This window comes from Filicampus tigris, chromosome 17, assembly GCF_054856515.1.
Source record: "Filicampus tigris isolate MCC_2025a chromosome 17, RoL_Ftig_1.0, whole genome shotgun sequence".
Classification (NCBI taxonomy): Eukaryota; Metazoa; Chordata; class Actinopteri; order Syngnathiformes; family Syngnathidae; genus Filicampus; species Filicampus tigris.
In genome coordinates, this window is record NC_141233.1 from 8982279 (window position 1) to 9002392 (window position 20114).

Here is a 20114-nt window from a genome sequence, read left to right on the forward strand (position 1 = left end):
TTTTTTTTAATTATCGGCAAGTTGTTAACAACACTTCCCTGTGGTGATGTGTCACATTTAGAAGACATTTATTTTCACTTTACAGGGACTTTAAAGTAACTTGCACTGTTTTTTTTTTGGTCTTGACTTATATCCCCTTACCCTCTCTCCCCATCTGCTTATTAAACTGGAGTGCAGCCCAGTAGCTGGTGCCTATCATTAATTTGCAAGGCTCTTCAACACTGCAAAGGCTTTTGTTTTCGTTCCTAATATATGAACGCTCTTTAGCCCATTTTGGCACCACATAGATGTGGATTTTAGTATAAAACATGGCTTATTTACAAAAAAAATGATGGAAGACTTGTTTTTCTTCCCCAGACATTTGTTCCCTATAGTTAAACGAATGGGGGGAAAGTCTCCCAAATATAGACTCATTTGTGATCAAACAGGGAGGTGGAACATAATGTGAGTGCGCGTGTGTGAGTGGTGTCCCACTGTTGTTTAGTTAATGGTTGCTAAATCAGGATTTTCTCGGCTGTTTTGTGGATGAATCTAATGCACTGGCGTATCCCGGCGGTCGCCTAGCAACGCGCGGCCAGTGGGCGCCGTGGAGAGAGATCTCTATAGTGGGCGCTCCATTAAAACCGTTGGCGCTCCTGACCTTGGCGTCGTGAATGCGCAAAGCCAGCAGCGCAGACTGTGTAAAGCAGGAGATGTGTGATGTGAGGAAAGATCTGATGTGTCTCCGATAGGGAAGCGCAGGAACACGTTCATTCCAGCCATTGTCTTATCGCCGAACCGAGGGTGAATGCAATGGAGGACGTCCACAGATGGAGCGCGTAGCGGCGTCTGTTAAAACAGGTGAGTTAACCTAATGATGCTGTATTCCCCCCACTATTTATCACATACATATGTCAGTGTGTGTTTTTTTTTCTTTTCATTTGCGTTGTAAACATTGATAAGGCATTAGTTGGCTGGTCATATGCTCTCATCCTTCATATATTAATACACCGTTGTAGACCTGGATTTAACAAGCTTGCCGTAATGTGTTCCCATCATATCTGGGCTGTGGCTTGTTTTCCCTCTATGGAGCCAGATTGCATTAATTAAAAAACGGACCGATGATCACATGAGGCTGCATTTGCTCCCCCAGGTATCATCCTTTGCATCAATTCTCCATTCTTATCATTGCTCACTGCTAATTCAGGGGGCATTTGAGGAATCCGCTCAATCGCTTTGGACGTGCACATGTCAAATACAAGGGCATTGGGAGCCCGGTGCTGTTGTTTGATATTATAGTGCTTCTTAAATAGCTTTTATTTCTGCACCTCCAGGCTATAGCAAATCCCAATCAATAAGATGTTCTCACAGAATTTTTTCATTGGTGTCCAATAAGTGTTGATTTGTGTTCCTGTCAACGGCGTAGGTGTGGAGAATGTAATAGTAGAGAGTGAAATATGATTAGACCAATCATTGTAAAATCTCTTTAAATGGAATCACGTCTGTCCTATACTCTGATTTATACTGGTATGGTCCCAGTGAACCCAAGGGTCTCAATTGCTCTCGTCTAACCGCCGCTGTGATGCATAAATATCTGTGGCCCATTGCAATAAATTGTTATGAGAGGTTTACATTTTTGAGCCTGTATTTAGTATACTACCCATTTGCTGAGTTATAGGCAAATAAACATTTGCGCAGTATCTTAACTCCTTTCCAGATTGAAGCTCTTCAAAATGTATATATTTAAATCGCTGGAGTTTATGACACAGCTTATTTGCTATGAGCCATAAGGCCCTTTACAACATCCGTCCAATCACAGACTACAAGCTTGAAGCCGATATTCAATAAGCAATAGTCTGCATCAGGTGTAAAACTAACTTAACATTGCGGCAATAGGTTAAAAAGAAAAATCTTTTGAAGCAGCAGCATGTATAATTCAAAAGGAAATGCTGCTCATTTTAAGAATTCATATTATCTCTTTTGATCGAGCCGAAAACAACTAACCAAGTCTGATTGGTGGTGGCTATACTGCTGCTGGCTTCTGCTCCATTTGAGGATTTCTTCAACATTCTAATTATATTCGAGTGTTTTATTGTCAAACGTCAAGCCAAAGAAATTCCCCTGATCTGCAATTTAGAAAAAAAAAATCATATCATTACAATTTCTTGTATGCAACAAGACTGTTATTTTCTTGCCACGGACTATGATCATACATCTTAATTACCGCAGACAAAGTAGGCCCCCGGGCAGAAAAGAACAGTCTCCATTGAACCTCTAACATGTCTCATTCTATGCAACGAATAAACTGACGAGCATTATAAAAAGTTATGTGCTGCACCACATTATTTGTAAACAGCGAGAGGAAGTAGCATGCTTGTCTTCGGCTAATTAGTTCCTCCTTTTGGGAGGCACAAATTGTCTCTCGTTTTAATCTTAAATAGGTTTAGCAGTTGGAAAATGAGCTGCTTCTCAGCAGCAGTCTTTCGTAATGCTGGAGGCAGAACTCGTCAATAAATTTGATTAGGTTAACAAGCTTGTTTTTTCCATGTTCATTGACAAGCGTGTGAGAACATAATGATGAGCAATGCAGCCTCACTGCAATCACAGACTATAAAGATTTAAATAAGGGGGTGCGGGGTTATGATTTAATGAGAGGAAAGTTGTCTTCTGTTTGTTGACATCTGTTTGTGTATATGTTGTCATTGTTGTTGTTGTTGTTTTACCAAACAGATTGGTAGCAAGTGAAAGAAAAGCTTTGTCATGTTTGCATTAAAAATGATAAAATTGTGTTTATGTTTATGTTTTCCAGTAATGACCATTCACCATTATGACGCAGCTTCTTGCGGCAGAATTAGTCTGATCAATATGACACTCAAAGCTCAGACTCTGTTCATTTGTGACGTTTTATAGTTTTTACTGAAGTATTCATCTCAAACGCTCCCAATAGGCTCTTACGGTTTGTAAGCCTCCATCAAGCCTTTTCATTAACCTAACATTATTTGGCTTTAGGAGGGAAAGTTAGTGCTTCAATTAGCTCATCACACTTGTTTGTTCAGGGATTGTTCAACGCTTCGCATCATGCTTTTTTGAGCCTGCTTCTAACAGGGTGGCTTGGATGTGAAGCACAAACACTTTGTATAAAGTGATCTGAGAGATTAGGTGTCTTTGAATTGTGTGAAAACATAAGTAAGGGTGCTTCCTCTCAAACGGAGCTGTTTTAATCTTCCTTCACTTTAAATGCTCTTTTACATAAGAGAAGTGTTGTTTCACACCTTTTTATCTGCTTCCATAGCATCACTCCAACATCAAACAGATGGCCGATTCGCATTCCTCCTCCACGAAAAAATAGACATCAATATTCAGTGTTTTATGCATTTTCACTCATATATTTGTTCCTAAGAAAATAGCCCTCCTAAAAGGTGGTTTTCATTTGCATGCAGTGATTGACAAGATTGAAGGATTTTACTGACATCATATATCAAATCCTTCGTCCTCCCACGCCTTTCAATTTTTGACACTTTGCCTTATGACAATTCATTGTACTGTATCTTGGTTACGTCTAACTCCAACACAACAATAATTTTGACCGATCAAAGTGATCTGGGAGGATTTCTGTGGTGTTCCACTGCAGTATTTACTGTATGGAAAATATACTCTTGGACTGTAGTTTACAGTGACTCCAGTTTGAAGCATTTCTCATTACAAATAATACGTACTGTGTCCCAAGAGGGTGTGGGACTCTCAGGATGCATGTAAAATGCTTTATAAATAAGGAAATGGTTTCGATATCCAGCTTGGACAATGTTATCTACTGCGCAACCATATTCTCAAATTATAAGTGTCATGATTTATCATTGTATCGACAGGCATATCGTCGCTGTCCTGTGAAAAACACTTATTTCCAATTTTGGATTTTTTCTTAAATTTTCACTTTAATGCCATATCCGTAACGCGGAAACATGATTCGTGTAAAAATAAGAAAATTAAAAAAAAATTGGCGCTAAGCGTTTTTCACATGACAGCGACGATATTCAGGTCTAACAAATGTTTCGTCTAATTATTGTCTTTTCAGATCGGTGTTCCTTGCCATGAAAATGAGAAGGGGCGATGGTCCGTACCTGCCTGAGGTGTATTTGGATTTGTTAAGCATCAGATCTGGAGGCAGCCTGAGTGATGTCTGCGTGACAAGTTCAGTGCAGAGGGCCTGAGCCGACACTACCGTGTGCATTCGTGTTGTGCGAGGATACAAACCATGCGGCTGGCTACGTTTAAAGACCATCTGCTCCCTGCACACCTGCTACACCAACAAGGGACTGTCACCATCACCCACTGTGCTCTGCTCTGGTGGATATTATGCTCCTGCTGGTCATTTACCAAGGCCACAAGCCAAAAGTTCTACCCCACGGTGACCACCCAGTTCGGGAAGCTGCGAGGTCTAAGGGTCCCCGTGCCCAGCGAGGTGCTCAGGCCCGTTGACCAGTATCTAGGGGTCCCCTACGCCGCCCCCCCGTTGGGAGACAAACGTTTCATGCCCCCGGATCAGCCATCTGCTTGGTCGGGTATAAAGAATGCCACACACTTCATGCCTGTGTGCCCTCAGAACATCCACAGCACTGTGCCAGAGATAATGATGCCCATTTGGTTCACCTACAACCTGGACACGGTCGCCTCGTACATTCAAGATCAGAGCGAGGACTGTTTATATCTCAACATCTACGCTCCGACAGAGGAAGGTGAGTGGGCGGACGTGCTGAATGATTTGTCCATTGATCACTGCTTGTGTGGCTTTGGTGTCATCGCGTGTTTTTCAATGTGTACACCGCCAAAGCTATTTCGTCACAGTCGTACCAGGTCATTTTGTACTTACATTGATCACATCATTTAATAAATTCCAACTGGATATGTATTTTGCCCACAGCTAGTGCTTCCATAGAGCCGCAAGAAGCATTAAGAAGCATAAATATACTCTAGTTTATGATTACTTTCCCTCCAGGAAACATTGAATGAAATATTGCCGAGGTGAGGTAAGGTTCAAATATTTGTCATCTTAAAGTGTGCAGAATTTTCAATGAGCCTCGCACATACTCACCGGCCACAATATTATGACCAGTTGCACAGTCCAATGAAATCCAATACAAGAGTTCAAAATGCCTGCCTTTACAAAGATAGATGATCACATTAAACCCTAGCGGGCATTCTACAACAGTATTTTTACTTGCATAATCTCCTAAAATCTGATGCGACGGCTTTATCATAAAATCAGCATTTACAAAGATAACAGAGGCAATGTCATCATAGGTGCCTTTAAAACCTCATTTCACCCCTTAAAAAAGTTGAGTTTCTATTGAACTACTTCATGCCCATTGTGTTAAAGCGGAAGTCAACCCAAACATATTTTTTTTTTTCAGTGAAAATGTTAAAATAAGACCTCAGAGCAAGGGCGGAGCCATTGGTGGGCCTGCATGTACACAGGCCCACCCACATTGATTCATGATTATTGTTTAATTTGTGTTTTGTTGTGCTTTTTATTTTATAGAATATTAAGAATTGCATCATCGTGGTTGTCTAAGCAACATTTGAATTTCACATTCAGTTTGTCATTTTAATTGAATATACGGTGTGTCGCGACCAGAGGATTGTGCTCAGTGAGAGAAATATTCAGGCCCAGCCTGATTTTTCCAGGCCCACCCATTAGCCATATTCTGGCTCCGCCCCTGCCTCAGAGTTTCATTATTCTCTTTCATTTTCAAAATGAGTGAATGATTCTGATGAGAACGTACATCAAACGCATTTCATAGTGATATTGACCTAATAATGTTTATCATCATGGTTGTAGTTTTCATTGGTGTATAATTAAACTGTGTCATATTGAGAGCTGGATCTAATATTTTCACTCTAATGTAACTGAGTGAGGTATGTATGCAAAATGTTATTCACGGCTATTAGTGTGATGCAGCGTAGTTCGACACAACCGCAAACTACAGCCGAAATTGCAAAATGAATGCCCTTTCTCAGATGTTTCGACACAACTCTTCTACTGAATCTGATTAGATTGTGCAGGTGTGCCCTATGTTGCGGCTGGTCAATGTAACCTCTTAAAATCATCAAAGGCAACTCGAACGAAAATTCTGACGGAACTTTACTCCGGGTTTTTTCCTCTAAAAATTGCATTCACCTTCAATTCTTTTTTTGTGTTTTATGCAACACAATCTTTGCTCCGACAGGGTGTCTTTTGGGGGCCAATTAGTGAGGTACAGAAAGTCAACTTCTGTCTGTTGCTGAGTTTGTCCTGGTTTTAACATTGACTGTAGTGGAGAAGTTGAAATAAGGCAGTGAGGGAACATTTTGTATATCTACTGTGAACCCATATATTAGGAGCGCGACCTTAGTGAGGATTGGCGGCATAGAAGAAGGATGGATATTAACATAGTGCTTACAAACAAGTGTAGCTAATTCATGCTGCTTCAGTTTGTGTTTAACAATACAAAAAAGCCAGTGTTCCCTCTCTTCGAGCGGCCGAGCTACAGTAGCCTAGCAACAGCACACAAACAGCCTGTTTGACAGGTAGCCGTCCAAAATGGTGCATCCCGCATTTAATGAGTCCCCCAGTCTGAGAGCTGACTAAAGGTCTCCTCACCTATAACACTGCTTAATTAAACACTTCGATGCATATTTGCCTAATATAAAGTTGAAACGAAGCACAAGACATCCCGCCTCATTTGTATTCATGGTATGCTTGAAATGCCCTCAGGTGTGACAAGAATTATTTGCCATTTTTGCTCGCTCGCCACAAAAGTATCAAATAGTTATCTGATTTACAGCCACGGTGGTTGGGAATCACAGAATGAACCAGCATAAATGACACTCGAGCACACTACTGCAAACGACTTCCAACCACAATAATAAGCATAAAATGAATATCTCTGGTCGTGTTAATCAAACTGAGCATTGTTATCTTTGTAAATGCAGACTCTTTATATTCAGCTCTTGTAGTTGAAACTCATTAGAATGTATACGTTATGTTGCGGCTAGGGAGCACGTAACGTCCATGGATGCATGCATTGTCACACACAATGCCGCGTGCAAATTCTAACCGCCCCCCCCACCACCCACCGCAAACCTGTATGCTCACTTCTTTCCCATTATTTCAACTAGAATTAACAGTGCAAACATGTATACGTCACTGCAGGTTATATAATCACAGCATATCATTTTGTGTGGAAAATTACAGGGAAAAGGATGCGTGGCCTCTTTGCCAATAAGGATTTTTGTCTGTTTGCTTGACTGGACAGCGCATTGAATACGGATGATTACAGTATTTAAATTCCATTTTTTTGCCCTTTTATGAATTGCAGGGAGCCAACACAAGAAAAAGGGGGGTTCTTTTTCTCATGCTGAGACTCATATATCAGAAGGTATTTTTGTTGTTTTCCTTCTCTTGATGCATGGTCTTTGATTTCATTGCTTCTTGGGTTCAGATAATGCCATCTTATTTCATATGCGCTAAAAACACAATATGTATGATCTGCATGAGTGCGAATTTGTGATTGTAGACAAAATGTTCGGTTGAGTCGCATGTTTATGTCGGGTAGGCCCAAACACTTTATGTTTACTGCCTCGCGGTCTGAATGTACTTGAAAAATTAATCGCATTTTTACTCATTGGAAGATAACTCAAGCTCAGAATAACATGGTGCATTTTAGTTCAATTCGGTTGTTTTTAAATCGGTTTACACCCCGAGGACTACATTAAAGCTCATCCATTCATGTAATATTCAGCTCTAAAATTCCATATTCTTCCCAGCCAAGGCTCAAGTAAAATCAATACTTGAATCTGTTTAGCAACATAAATAAACAGTGGCATGGCCAGAACTTTTCAAGTGGTGGCCAGGGTGATACAATCGACCAGCCAATCAGAGTAATCATTTGTCACAAATGGCTGACAACATTTTGCATAGTCGAGATCGACATCTCATTCATTCGAAGAATATCGAAGAAACTCAATGACACAGAAATCTCTTCATTCTTCTCAATTCTAAACATTGTTTCTTACTTATATTTGTTCCTGCCTGTATTGCGAGCGTGTTGAGCAAGGTTGGTCGGTCAAAAAATTATTACAAACAAAGAAAAATCTGGGTATATATGAATCTGCAGGTGCCAAACCGCAAGTATGACTGTATGTGTGCATTTTATTTTATGAAACAATGACTTCTTAGCCATGGTGATTGTGTGCTTGGTTGTGAAAATCGCGATTAATGCTCAGTATAAGTATCACATTTTTCACTCTTATGAAAGACTCTTTCATATTCTATGTGCATCTCAAAAGTATCTTATTGAGATGGATTTTTAATCTGAAAGTGTGGTGACAGAGCATATAAGTGCCTTGTGTAATGTGACCGTATGGAAACAGTAGTAAGGCGTAACTAATTATCTGCATCACGGAATCACATTCATCAAAATCTTCCCCTAGACGTGGGGGTTGCCACCACCTAGCTCCGCCCCTGTAAATAATAACAGTGACCAGATATGTTAGAATGTAATAGTTACTGTCGAAGCTGCTGAGAATTTAATTCATATACTTGCCTTCGAGTCTATTTACCATGCTTTTTTTTTTTTTTTTTATTGTCATCGCAGCTTTCAAACCATAAATCTGCCACCTCGGCTTGCTTGGAAGCACCTTCTCTCGTCAGTCTGTAACCATACTTCATACAGCTGTAACACGGGTTTTAATGGGGCTCTGTTAATCTTACACTGCATTACTGTTGCCTGCGCTTTTGTTTGCTCATCGCGTGTGTGTTGACATTGCAGATATAAGGGACTCGGAAGCTCGACCTGTGATGGTATACATCCACGGAGGCTCCTATATGGAAGGCACTGGGAACATGATGGATGGCAGCGTGCTGGCCAGCTATGGGAACGTTGTTGTTGTCACGCTCAACTACAGAATTGGAATATTAGGTGATGAAAAAAACTTGTGTGTGCGTTAACCTTTTAATGCTGTTTCGTATGGCCAATTAGTTTGTTTAGAGGGAGATTAAACTTTAACACTGCTGATTAAGTTCCACTTAAATCACTGAAAGGGACATTAGAGAAAAATGTAAAGGGGTGAAAGAAAAGCTCAGATGAATTGATTTGCATACAAATGTTGTCTTCAGAGCAAATACGATACATGTCATTGTTTCACACATTATCCCCCTCCTATATGGATGTGTCTAATTTGTACTAGTTTATCAGACTGACCGTTGAAGCATTCCCAAGGACTCACAAGGTCGAGATAATTCTGTGTCCTCGTGTTTAGCATTCAGAAGCAGTGAGTTGTTCCAGGACTGGACCGGCGAATAAGTAACAGGATCAATTCTCAGCACTGGCGACCTCTGTGTGCTTTTGTGAATTCAAAGGGACAAGTCCGGTAAAGGATTTATTTATTCATGCACGTTGAAATTTATGAAGTCACTCTTGCAATGACAGCGTTCAGGTTTGATGAGCACACCCGCCTCATAGCGGCCTTAGGCAACTATCGAGGAGACGACTACAACGGTCAAGACACTGCAGGAGACACAGCATATGAGAAATGAGATCGTTTTCCTTTGGATGGCCCGCTGGCTATGACCGGTTGTTTTCTGTGTCCATACACCAGGCTTCCTCAGTACTGGAGACCAGGCCGCAAAAGGGAATTATGGACTCCTCGATCAAATTCAAGCTCTCCGTTGGATCAGTAAGAACATCGGCTACTTTGGAGGGGACCCGGGTCGTATCACAGTTTTTGGATCTGGAATCGGAGCTTCCTGCGTGAGCCTGTTAACACTATCCCACCATTCGGAAGGTAGGACGTCTTTTCATGTCAGACTTTTAGACTAGATCAGGAATATTGTATCAAATTGGAAATAAAATGCGATTTCAAAAAGAATATTAATGAGGATGGATGACGTTGATATCGGTAGAGTGACGGTGCAGTGGTCCACTCACCTGTCTTCCGTGCAGCCAACTTGGGTTCAGTTGTAGCTCAAGACTGGGAATTGAGTTTGAGACACTGTCTCTCAATATGGTCCCTGTGATTGATTGGCGACCAGTCCAAGGTTTACCTTTCGCCCAGAGTCCACTGGAATAGGCGAGAAGGGATTTAGAAAATTGAGCTTTTCTTCATTTCTTTATAAACGCTAACTCAAATTCCTTTGAAAAGTACATGTGAGCAGCAGTCAAGCCATGTTTATTTAAGAGCTTTAATGCTTGTTAATACATGACGGCATATCATCCGCAGATACCTTTGAACAGCGGTGGGCGGGTGCATTCGGGACGCGGGCCTTCATTGGGGACTTAAGCGATCTAATCCCTCTCTTAATAGCGCCGCTGCTCCGAAGCAAAATATACATAAACGCAATACAACTATGCGTGGCATTACAGAGAGAGAGGCACTTGACGCACTTGAGGATGAATAACGCTATTATTAAACCAAGAAACATTCAACTTTTATATTCCAAGACATGTCCTTCAAACAACCTCTACACTGGAATGTGGTAGCTCACCATCAATACTTACCTATCCGGATGTGTTAGGTTAACTGAAGACTCTATAACACTTGTTTGTATATATATATAAATCTGTGTGTTTACATTGACACCATGACACATTGATATTATTTGAAAAGCTTGTGTCCATTATGTTGTCTTTAATCCTGTCATTTGTATGAGCTCCATTGTATAAATGGTTGAATCTGAAGCTACTGTGTTGCACCTTATAGTTATATTGATTATAACCTCCAAGCTTTTTGAAATCTCAAAGCCTCTATTAGAACAGTACAAGTGCTGCTGTAATCATAGACAGCTAATTTTAGATGCCAATAATATTCATCATAATAGCTTTATTTTTGTGTTCAAGCGCAGAAAATCACTGGTGCACCCACAGGAAAATTATATGTGATAAAGACAATAAGTACCTTTAAAACATTAGTTGCACTGCGCACTTATACAAATCTGCTCGCTCGAGTCAAAGTAGCGTATTTCGGTACTTGTTGCCCACCGGGAGCTGCCGTCCTGTCATTGAAGCCGACCAGAATCACAAGAAGGGCCGTTTTCATCAATGCCATCCACGGAGGCTGCGGCAAGTGCAACTGTGCTTTGTGAGGTTTCTATTTGATGCCCTGGCTGGACTGCAGCGGACGCACAAAGGCCTCTAGAGCTCTTTGAAGCAGACATGATAGCCAGTGGCCCCAAAATGTAAATAAAAGACAGGAGCAGAGGAAAAAAAGCCACATTGTTGGCGCGGTCTTCTTCCAACGACTCGTGTGACTTAACCTTAGCAAGCCTTTTGTGACTCGATATCTATCATCACTTGTCGTATTTGGGTGCCAAATACGAACCTCCTTAAGACGGAGGCATCGCTCTGCATACAAAGATCCAACGCAGTAGCCTCTGTATTTATCGATATCAACGTGGAATTCTTTCTCGTCGCGCAGTGGGCAGCAAGGGTGCGTGCTACGCAGCTTGTTAAGGGCACACAATCAAAGATTTTGATGCCACGGTGCATCTGTGAATAAGCGATGAAGGGGAAACTTGCCACTACGGCGCTGAAACAATGTTGCAAACTGATCGCTACTGCACACAACAGTGACAGCCCATGAATCAAACGCGGGGATCGACAAGAGTGATGCATTATTATTTACATCATTAAAATGAACACGACGGGGCAATTATTCTTCTTTATCAATTCATTTCTCCTTGCAGCTTCCTACCGGCAAGGCCCAGCTATTCAAGACTAATATTCAATGTTCAGTGTAACTATTTCTTGTTCGGTTCCAACTCCTTTCATGCATACTCTATGCATGAATACTAATTACTTGAAATCTGGAAGGACACAGCGTCCTTAAGGTTTGTGCCAAATGATAATACAACTCATGCAGATTAGATAAAAGCACTAATCACCGTTCCTTTGGCCTCCCTTGGGTCTTTTCTTGGGAATTCGGTGTTGGCAGGTTTGTTCCATAGAGCCATCATTCAAAGCGGTTCCGCGCTCTCCAGCTGGGCTGTCAACTATCAGCCGGTCAAGTACACTCGCATGCTGGCTGAGAGGGTGGGCTGCAACGTGCTGGACACTGTGGACATGGTCTCCTGTCTGCAGAAGAAGACCGCAAAGGAGCTGGTGGAGCAAGAGATCCAGCCCGCCCAGTACCGCGTGGCTTTTGGACCGGTCATCGACGGAGACGTCATCCCCGACGACCCCGAGATACTGATGGAGCAGGGCGAGTTCCTCAACTATGACATCATGCTTGGTGTCAATCAGGGTGAGGGTCTACGTTTCGTGGAGAACGTGATGGACCTGGAGGACGGCGTGTCCGGAAGCGACTTTGACTTTGTCGTATCCGACTTTGTGGACAGTTTGTACGGCTATCCCGAGGGGAAGGACACGCTGAGGGAGACAATTAAGTTCATGTACACAGACTGGGCGGATAAGGACAATCCGGAAACCAGGCGGAAGACTCTGGTGGCTCTGTTCACTGACCACCAGTGGGTGGAACCCTCAGTGGTGACGGCCGACCTGCACGCCCGCTACGGCTCGCCGACCTACTTCTATGCCTTCTACCACCACTGCCAGAGCCTCATGAAGCCCGTGTGGTCCGACTCAGCGCACGGAGACGAGGTGCCCTACGTCTTCGGCATCCCCATGATCGGCCCAACTGACCTGTTTCCCTGCAACTTCTCCAGGAATGATATCATGCTCAGCGCCGTGGTTATGACATATTGGACCAACTTTGCCAAGAGTGGGTAAGTAAGAGCAAAGAGGCCGAAATGTGTCTCAGTTGCAAAAGTCGGCACATCGCAATTTCACTTAAGACTCCTGTACTCTTAAATTGTCTGATTTCGATTCTGCCGCTCTTATTTCTTTTAAGACTTTCGACCTTTTAACTTGGGCTACTTCATCACCCTGATTAAAAGACTGTAGCATTCGCTAGGAAATAGTGTGCCTAATTAGCCCAGTCTTAACTCTCACTGTCATTTCTTGCAGTCTTATCTCCCTTTGTTCTTGTTAGTTCCCAAGCACCAGCATGTTAACTATGGCTAAGCGCTGATGCACCATTTTTTTTTTAGACCAATTATTGTCAATTATTTGAATAAAAGAAATCAGTTATATCCTATTTGTATATTATATATATTTATATTCTATTTATTTATATACTATATTTTATACAACACTCACATCTAAGTAGTGAGTAGGTGTGGAGAATCAAGGGAATGCTGAGCTCTTAGGTAGAGGCGGTGATGTTACACAATCCCGATCCTATTTTCTCACGTTTCTGCTTGTTTTCATTATGCCAACACTGATCCTGTAAATTCAAAATGGATATGCCAAAACCGTTTTGCACGTGGCCCAGTGCCTTTATCCATGTCAAAGGCAAAAATTCTTAGGGAAAAAGCAGAATGTACAAGCACTTTGGCAATAGTGAGAGATATAATTCAATAAATGCATGCAGGGAGAGAGCTCGAATAACCATCTAATGACTGCTTCTAAGAAGTATGTTTGCTTTTTTGTCCTTAGGCGAGGTCATATGTATACACATTAACAGGCAGAACTCCTCTGCCTCACGCAACTGGCAAACCACAGACATTATGCTTTGTACTTTCCTGTCCTCGCACCAAAACAAACGATTATATTAGTTTATAATTAACATAGAATGTTTTATAAGTACAAAGTCATATGATTTTCTAACGGTCCACAATGGTGATTAGCTTCCATTGAACTCTTAAATCTTCATAAACCACCAATTCACATTCATTGCACACCATTGCAACAAATTGTAAACGCAATGATAAATCGTTAGAGGATCTCGCCCAAGTTGGAATGGAAAATGGCCTCCCCAAATTGCTCCCACAAAGTTAGGAGCATTTAAGTGTCCACAACGTCTTGGTAAAATCAAGACTTAAGATGCAGAGGGAGCAAATGGGATGATGCCCAATCTACGATTGATTAACAACTCATTTATAGGTGTGTCTTTTGTCCACATTTTGTAAGTTCAAACATACATAAACATGATGCATTATTAACCGCAAGGGCTCTATTTTCGTAGGCAGGCACGTGCGCTCAGCGTAAAGACTGGAGCATCATTTTTGTGCCGGGGCAAGTCTAGTTAACGTGTTTGGGTATATCGCAGGCCACACTACGCCATGCTGTGTGTTCCGGTGGTCCAAGGTCGTTTTCTATTACACGCCCGCGCCGCACCAGATTATTTATAATGCGAAGTGGACCTCGATCTTAAACTAACTAAAAGCAGGTCTAAGTTGTGGTGCAGGTGGTGTAACGCAATTTTGGTGGAGTTGATCGAAGCACAGGCAGACAAATTGTGAGGTCATCGTGTTTGATTCATAATTATGACAACAGCGTAGGACAACCCCTCTGAATCATTGTCGAAATCGATTCATTGAATGCATTATTATCATCATCGACTTTGATATATTTGTAAAGGCGCAACACAACTTTGTGTGCCGTTGTGTGTTGTCACATACAGATGAAGGCGGTCCCCAAGTGTCCACTTCATAGCTGCCAACTTTACATCATCCGCAAATGCAGATTTTCTTGTGGTTCCTTATAAACATACCTTGTGCATGTCGATCTTTTTCACGGACTTTTCACGCGAGTCCGTTATGCTTCCGCCATGTAGACCCCGCGCCTCTCCTGCACTGAATTCAAAGGGAATGAGAGGAGCCGCTTTCATTGGCCGGGAATCCAATCACTGTGCTCACTCCCACAATGGCGTCAACGCCCATTTCCAGCGCACGTCTACGAAAACACCAAAAGATAGAAAAGTCCACCCATGCGCACACTTAGACTGCACTTTGTTATCGACTTGCACTGGGCACGCAAATAAGGCCCTAAAAGTAGATTAATGCTCCTTTCGGTACAGATGTTAAGTAATATGTCAGCCCAGTCACTGGGGATTAATCAATGTTTCAAAATGACATTTCAGATAACGTTTTATTAAATAGTCGCTCTGCGAAATAAGGTAGTATTTTTCACTGTCACTCGTGATGGCACTTTGAACTCTAAAGAGTTTTTTTTTCTCCTTTGAGGCATATTTTTACTTTAATTGTGGTTAAACTTGGATGTTCGGCCATTTCTTGTTATATGTAAAATGACGTAGTATTTGTCCACCTTTTGTTAACTTTGCGTCAACATTGTTTCCTTAGGGATCCCAACAAACCCGTGCCGCAGGATACCAAGTTCATCCACACCAAGGCCAACCGCTTTGAAGAGGTGGCCTGGTCCAAGTACGACCCCTACGACCAGCTGTACCTGCACATCGGTCTCAAGCCTCGCATCCGTGATCACTACCGTGCCACCAAAGTGGCCTTTTGGAAGCACCTCGTGCCCCATCTCTACAACCTCCACGACATGTTCCATTACTCCTCCACCACCACCAAGGTCACGCCGCTGGATCCCACCCAATCGGCCGGCAAGCGATCCGGAGGCACCGGCCGGCCTCCTGTGTCCAACGGTGATGAAGGTGGGAGAGAGATGGGTCCTCTAATCATGCCCAACCCCAGAGATTACTCCACAGAGCTCAGCGTCACCATCGCCGTCGGGGCTTCTCTGCTCTTCCTCAACGTGCTGGCCTTCGCCGCTCTCTACTACCGCAAAGATAAACGCAGCCGCCAGGAAACGTCGCAGCAGCCCAGTCCTCAACGCGACAGCAAAGGCAACAACGTGAGCCACGCCGCCACTGTGGACGAGACCCTGTCCAGGAATCAGTGCGAGGCCCTCCACAATCCTATTCACGTGTCTCCCACCTTGGACTTCACTCTCAGCCAGCGCCGCTCTCCTGACGACATCCCGCTGATGACGCCCAACAACATCACCATGATCCCCAACTCACTGATGGGTCTTTCCAACATGAGTCCGTACAGCACCTTCCCCGCCGGCTACAGCTCCGCCGGCCTGCCCAGCACTCACTCCACCACACGGGTATAACTTGGCCGCAGAGCAGACCTGTGATATACTTCAAGACACATACATGTAAAGCTGTATTTAGGATGTTTAGATAAAATAGGATTGAATATGTTTGGGTTTTTTTTTTCCTTTCCAAGCAAGCTCCTGCCTTTGCTCTGTCATAACAGGAAGTCATTTTCACGCTCATGTTCCGTAATGGCAGGCAGAAAAAAAGAAAAAAAAAAAAATCTCATTTTACACCATGGCTTTTTGGGGATTTTTCCTTGAAAGAACTAATAGTCATGTTTTTACAGTTGGATTTGTATGGGAAGTGCTTTCTTAATATCTATTTTGATCTGTTGGAGCTATGGGACGTCACAACTCATCGCGGATGGAGATGAGATGTTGAAGAAGCAGAAAACAGCAGTATTGCTATTATTGATATTTTATACATATTTCTCATTGCTTCTTAGGAAGATGTATTTTTACCGTAGTTCTTTTCAAACAGCTTCACTTAATTCAATTGAAACTGTACTCGAATACAGGTCCACATGAGTATCTCCAATATACTTGACAATTTACACTAGCACACCTTCCTACATTAGTTAGGATGGTGAGTAAGTGACTCAGCTACAATAACAAAAAAAATGTAAATTAGGCATTCTTATCAAAAGAAATGTTTTGCATATGTAGTGTTGTGTAATTTATTGTAGTATATTTGAATATCCTTGCTCTTTTTTTCCTTCCGAGTTTTGAAGTATTAGTTATTTCGCTTAATACATTGTACAAATATAACCTCTGCTTCACTAGAGAAAACTTTAGGCTTGAAATGTGTTTTGGTACTCTAACAAACTTTGAATTCTTTTGGCTTTGCTTGTTTGTACAGAATAACATTTGATTGCTATTTCTTTATTGATATTCTAAACTCTTCCAAAAGATACCTGTAATTACATTGTAAGTGTATGTATAACAAAGCGAGTATTGGCATTTCAAATGTAGTTTCATCAAGACTACAAGTCACTGATACTTTTCAGAGTGGTTTGGACCTCAGACACACCAACATCCACGCTTGGTTGTCTTTTTTCTGGAGGACATGATGGACTTGAAGATTTTAGTTCTTTCAACCAGTCATAATGTGGTTTAACCTATTAAAGAAATTTTCCAACTAAAGATGAGTCTTGTTGAGTCCAGAAGGGTTACAAGGTACTCTCAGTGTGATGGTTGATACTTTAACATGGCACTATTGTAATCAATCTATAAATCTATTCGACATAGAAATTTGTGATCAATTTTTTTTTTCCATAACCTAACTTGATTGATAATGTGAGGGAGCGGTATTTATTGTTTATTATTATTATTAAATCTGACTTTATTTATTTTTATGGCAAGCTGCTCTGCAAATGTTTCTTTGTTCAATACAAAAGAGTCAATATTCGATCAACTTCGTACTGTTAAACTAGCAAAATGAAATTGGAACAAGTTGACATAGAAATATTATCTAAATTCGTTTTTTAGTGTAGATTACAGTGATGTAGGCCTGTATTGCATCATACTGACATTTTAAAATGACACGTACAAAGTCAAGTGTTAGTATCTTTGTAAAAGCTAAATAGGCCTTATTAAATTGTGACAATAATTAACTCCTGAATATAATCACGTTTCTACTTTTAAATGGCATCACTCACCTTCTCTTTACATTGCAGGGGTGTCAAACCGATTTTTGTCACTGGCCACATTGTAGCTAGTGAAGGTTTAGTCGGAATCGCTGACGGAGGCCCGTTTAAAATTAGAGGCGGACCGGCCTATAAAAAAGTGTGAATGACAGACAACGGAAGGGTATCTACGCTGCAGACGAATAATGAAAAACGGACGCTAAATTTGTAGTAAAATGCGCCGCTCTGGGAATATTGATTCAATCCAAATACATTGCACATCAGCTAATTCATGGGAAATCTAATCTTAAACGTGAAATGCATTATACTGTACTGCTGTTAAAAGTCCAATCCGACTGAATAGTACAGTAATGTTAATTCAGTGATTCTTTCACGTTCCACTAGAGAGAGCCAGTATCCCACCTAATGGTACTCATACCACACTTTTAGAATCACTGGCATGCAGAACTAACATTCTAAATGTAAAGCTAAGTTATGTGACAGATATTTTATACTGTAAACCCGTTGTTGACTATTGCCCAATTACCTGAACAGCATTGTATTTCTCTGCCATGTCCTTGTAAATGAATACAATAAGGGCTGCCTATGCACATTCTTTCTTTACTGTCAATCCTTAACATCCCTCACGTGACCTTTCCCCACGTGTTAGCATGAAAGACATGGTTAGATAAAACCGGCTAAATCGTGCAGTTGTTTCATCAAGTGGAAAACCAAATACTCCACCGCGGGAGGTCATTGCCACTGAATTCACTTCTGACACAATGTCTATGCGTGCCCTCCAAAATGCTTGCCTGTTTGTTTCATGGCCGCTCGTTTGTTTTCCCAGCACGGATTACCGCGGCAGAGATAAGAGGAGGTGCAAATATTATTACAGCACCGCCTCTCTCTGTATAAACACACGTATAGCTCCGTGTCCAGTGCATAACAATTTTATCACATGCCACATACAATCGAGATAACAAAAGAATTCCCCTTTGCCTGGTTTGTAGCTGTCCGTGGTGCTGATGGTGGCATGATACACAAGTGATTCCACCTTATGGCATTTGTGAGCTGGACGGCAGCTCGGAGACAAATGCGTTTGTTCAAAGTCCATTTATGCACTGACTAATGACTTTAAGGCAGTGTTTAAGTGTTATGATCATTCATAATGTGAGCCGCTCGCATCTCCCTGTTCGCCATCTGCAGCCCCTCCCATTTGAATACACTTACATAAAGGACTCTCCCTAGCCCTCCTAAGAGCTAAAGACGACTCATCCTAATCTCTTTTTTTTTTTTTTGATATGTCAACAGGAATATCATAACCACGTGTCCCAAAATCTCGTCCACTGCTATAGGTTAATTAACGCTTCTCATCTCTCTCGGCCTGCCTCACACACTTTTCCAAGAGATTTCAAAGGTGTCGGCCCTTATCCACTCTCCTCCTTCAGCTCAACAATGCCAGTGCTATCAATCCTCTTCAGGCGCTAATTACTCGATATGTTATTGCTCTGAACGCAAAAAGCAACAGACTGTAAACTCGCGCCACACAATACAAGCTATCTTTGAGGAGTTCAGTTTTGTTCGAAAACAAATCAGTCACTAAGCTGGTGCGATATGGTGCAATCCTGAGTGGTAAATGCCACCCTTGATGATAAGAGCTTTCTCACAGTCTTCTTTTAACAATGACCGGTGGTGTGCTGCTTTGAATAGAGTCAAAATAGAGGAAGAAATTTCAGCTGCGCTCAAAAGGGCATGGCGTGGAAAAATTTGACGAGGATCTTATTGCTCCCAAAAAGGGAGCATAGCACAGTGTTGTGTCCAGTTCCACACTGGCCCCTTTGTACTGAACCCAGCTTTGACATCAACTGGGTCAAATGAGGGAGGGAGGAAAGCGGGCAGCAGCTGGACCTGACTGTCAATGTCACCCTTGTTAGACAACTTCATCAATGTCCGTCGCTGGCATTTCGATTTGTTTTACTACCTTTTCCCGGGCACACCTCTTAACGCTGCGCAATTCTACTTGGACTGAAATTTAATTTAGATGCACATGAAATTCATGTTTTCGCTTTATATTAATACAGAATTTAAATTAAAGCAAATGCAACTCATTAGGTCTTTTGGAAATTAAACATAAGAACCTCGACCTGAACAAATTACCATCACTGAAATGTTACTTATTTTATTATTTTCAAAAGCAGACCCCAAACTAAACACATGCATATTGGATTTAATGTGATGCTATTGTTATTGTTATTATTATATTTTACTGAACGTGTAAAATCAATCGGAAAAGTATATTTAAGTCATACATTTAGTAAGACTAGCTACATAAGAGCCACTTGCACAAACTAATTAGATCCACTACAAAAGCTCTATCAACAAATTGTCTTCTATAGAAAATAATGCTGCATTTTGAAAGACAATATAACAAATGTAATGTTTTTTTAATTGCTATTATAGTTTGTTATGGTGTAGTCTCACGCTGCATCATAATCGAAACTGTACCTAATATTTTGACTCCCATGTAGCTACATCTCAAAATATAAACGGCTCTCAGTGTGATTTAGTG

The 20114-nt window shown here is 41.6% G+C and overlaps 1 protein-coding gene across 1 annotated transcript; it reads left to right on the top strand.

Annotated features, from left to right (window-relative positions):
* Window positions 1–573: 573 nt before the first annotated feature.
* Window positions 574–17063, top strand: LOC147133221 (neuroligin-3-like). Its single transcript, XM_086012227.1, has 7 exons — window positions 574–840; window positions 4052–4712; window positions 7335–7394; window positions 8787–8936; window positions 9616–9801; window positions 11947–12736; window positions 15155–17063. The coding sequence occupies exons 2-7, from the start codon at window positions 4232–4234 to the stop codon at window positions 15933–15935; spliced, it is 2448 nt and encodes an 815-aa protein (XP_085868353.1). The 5' UTR covers window positions 574–840; window positions 4052–4231; the 3' UTR covers window positions 15936–17063.
* The last annotated feature ends 3051 nt before the right edge of the window (window positions 17064–20114 follow it).

Excerpts from the sequence above, each read along its gene's own strand:
- LOC147133221 (XM_086012227.1), top strand. The coding sequence starts at position 4,232 with ATGCGGCTGGCTACGTTTAAAGACCATCTGCTCCCTGCACACCTGCTA. Across the intron at positions 9,802-11,946 it reads ACTATCCCACCATTCGGAAG|GTTTGTTCCATAGAGCCATC; the intron begins GTAGGACGTCTT and ends CGGTGTTGGCAG. Across the intron at positions 12,737-15,154 it reads ACCAACTTTGCCAAGAGTGG|GGATCCCAACAAACCCGTGC; the intron begins GTAAGTAAGAGC and ends TTGTTTCCTTAG.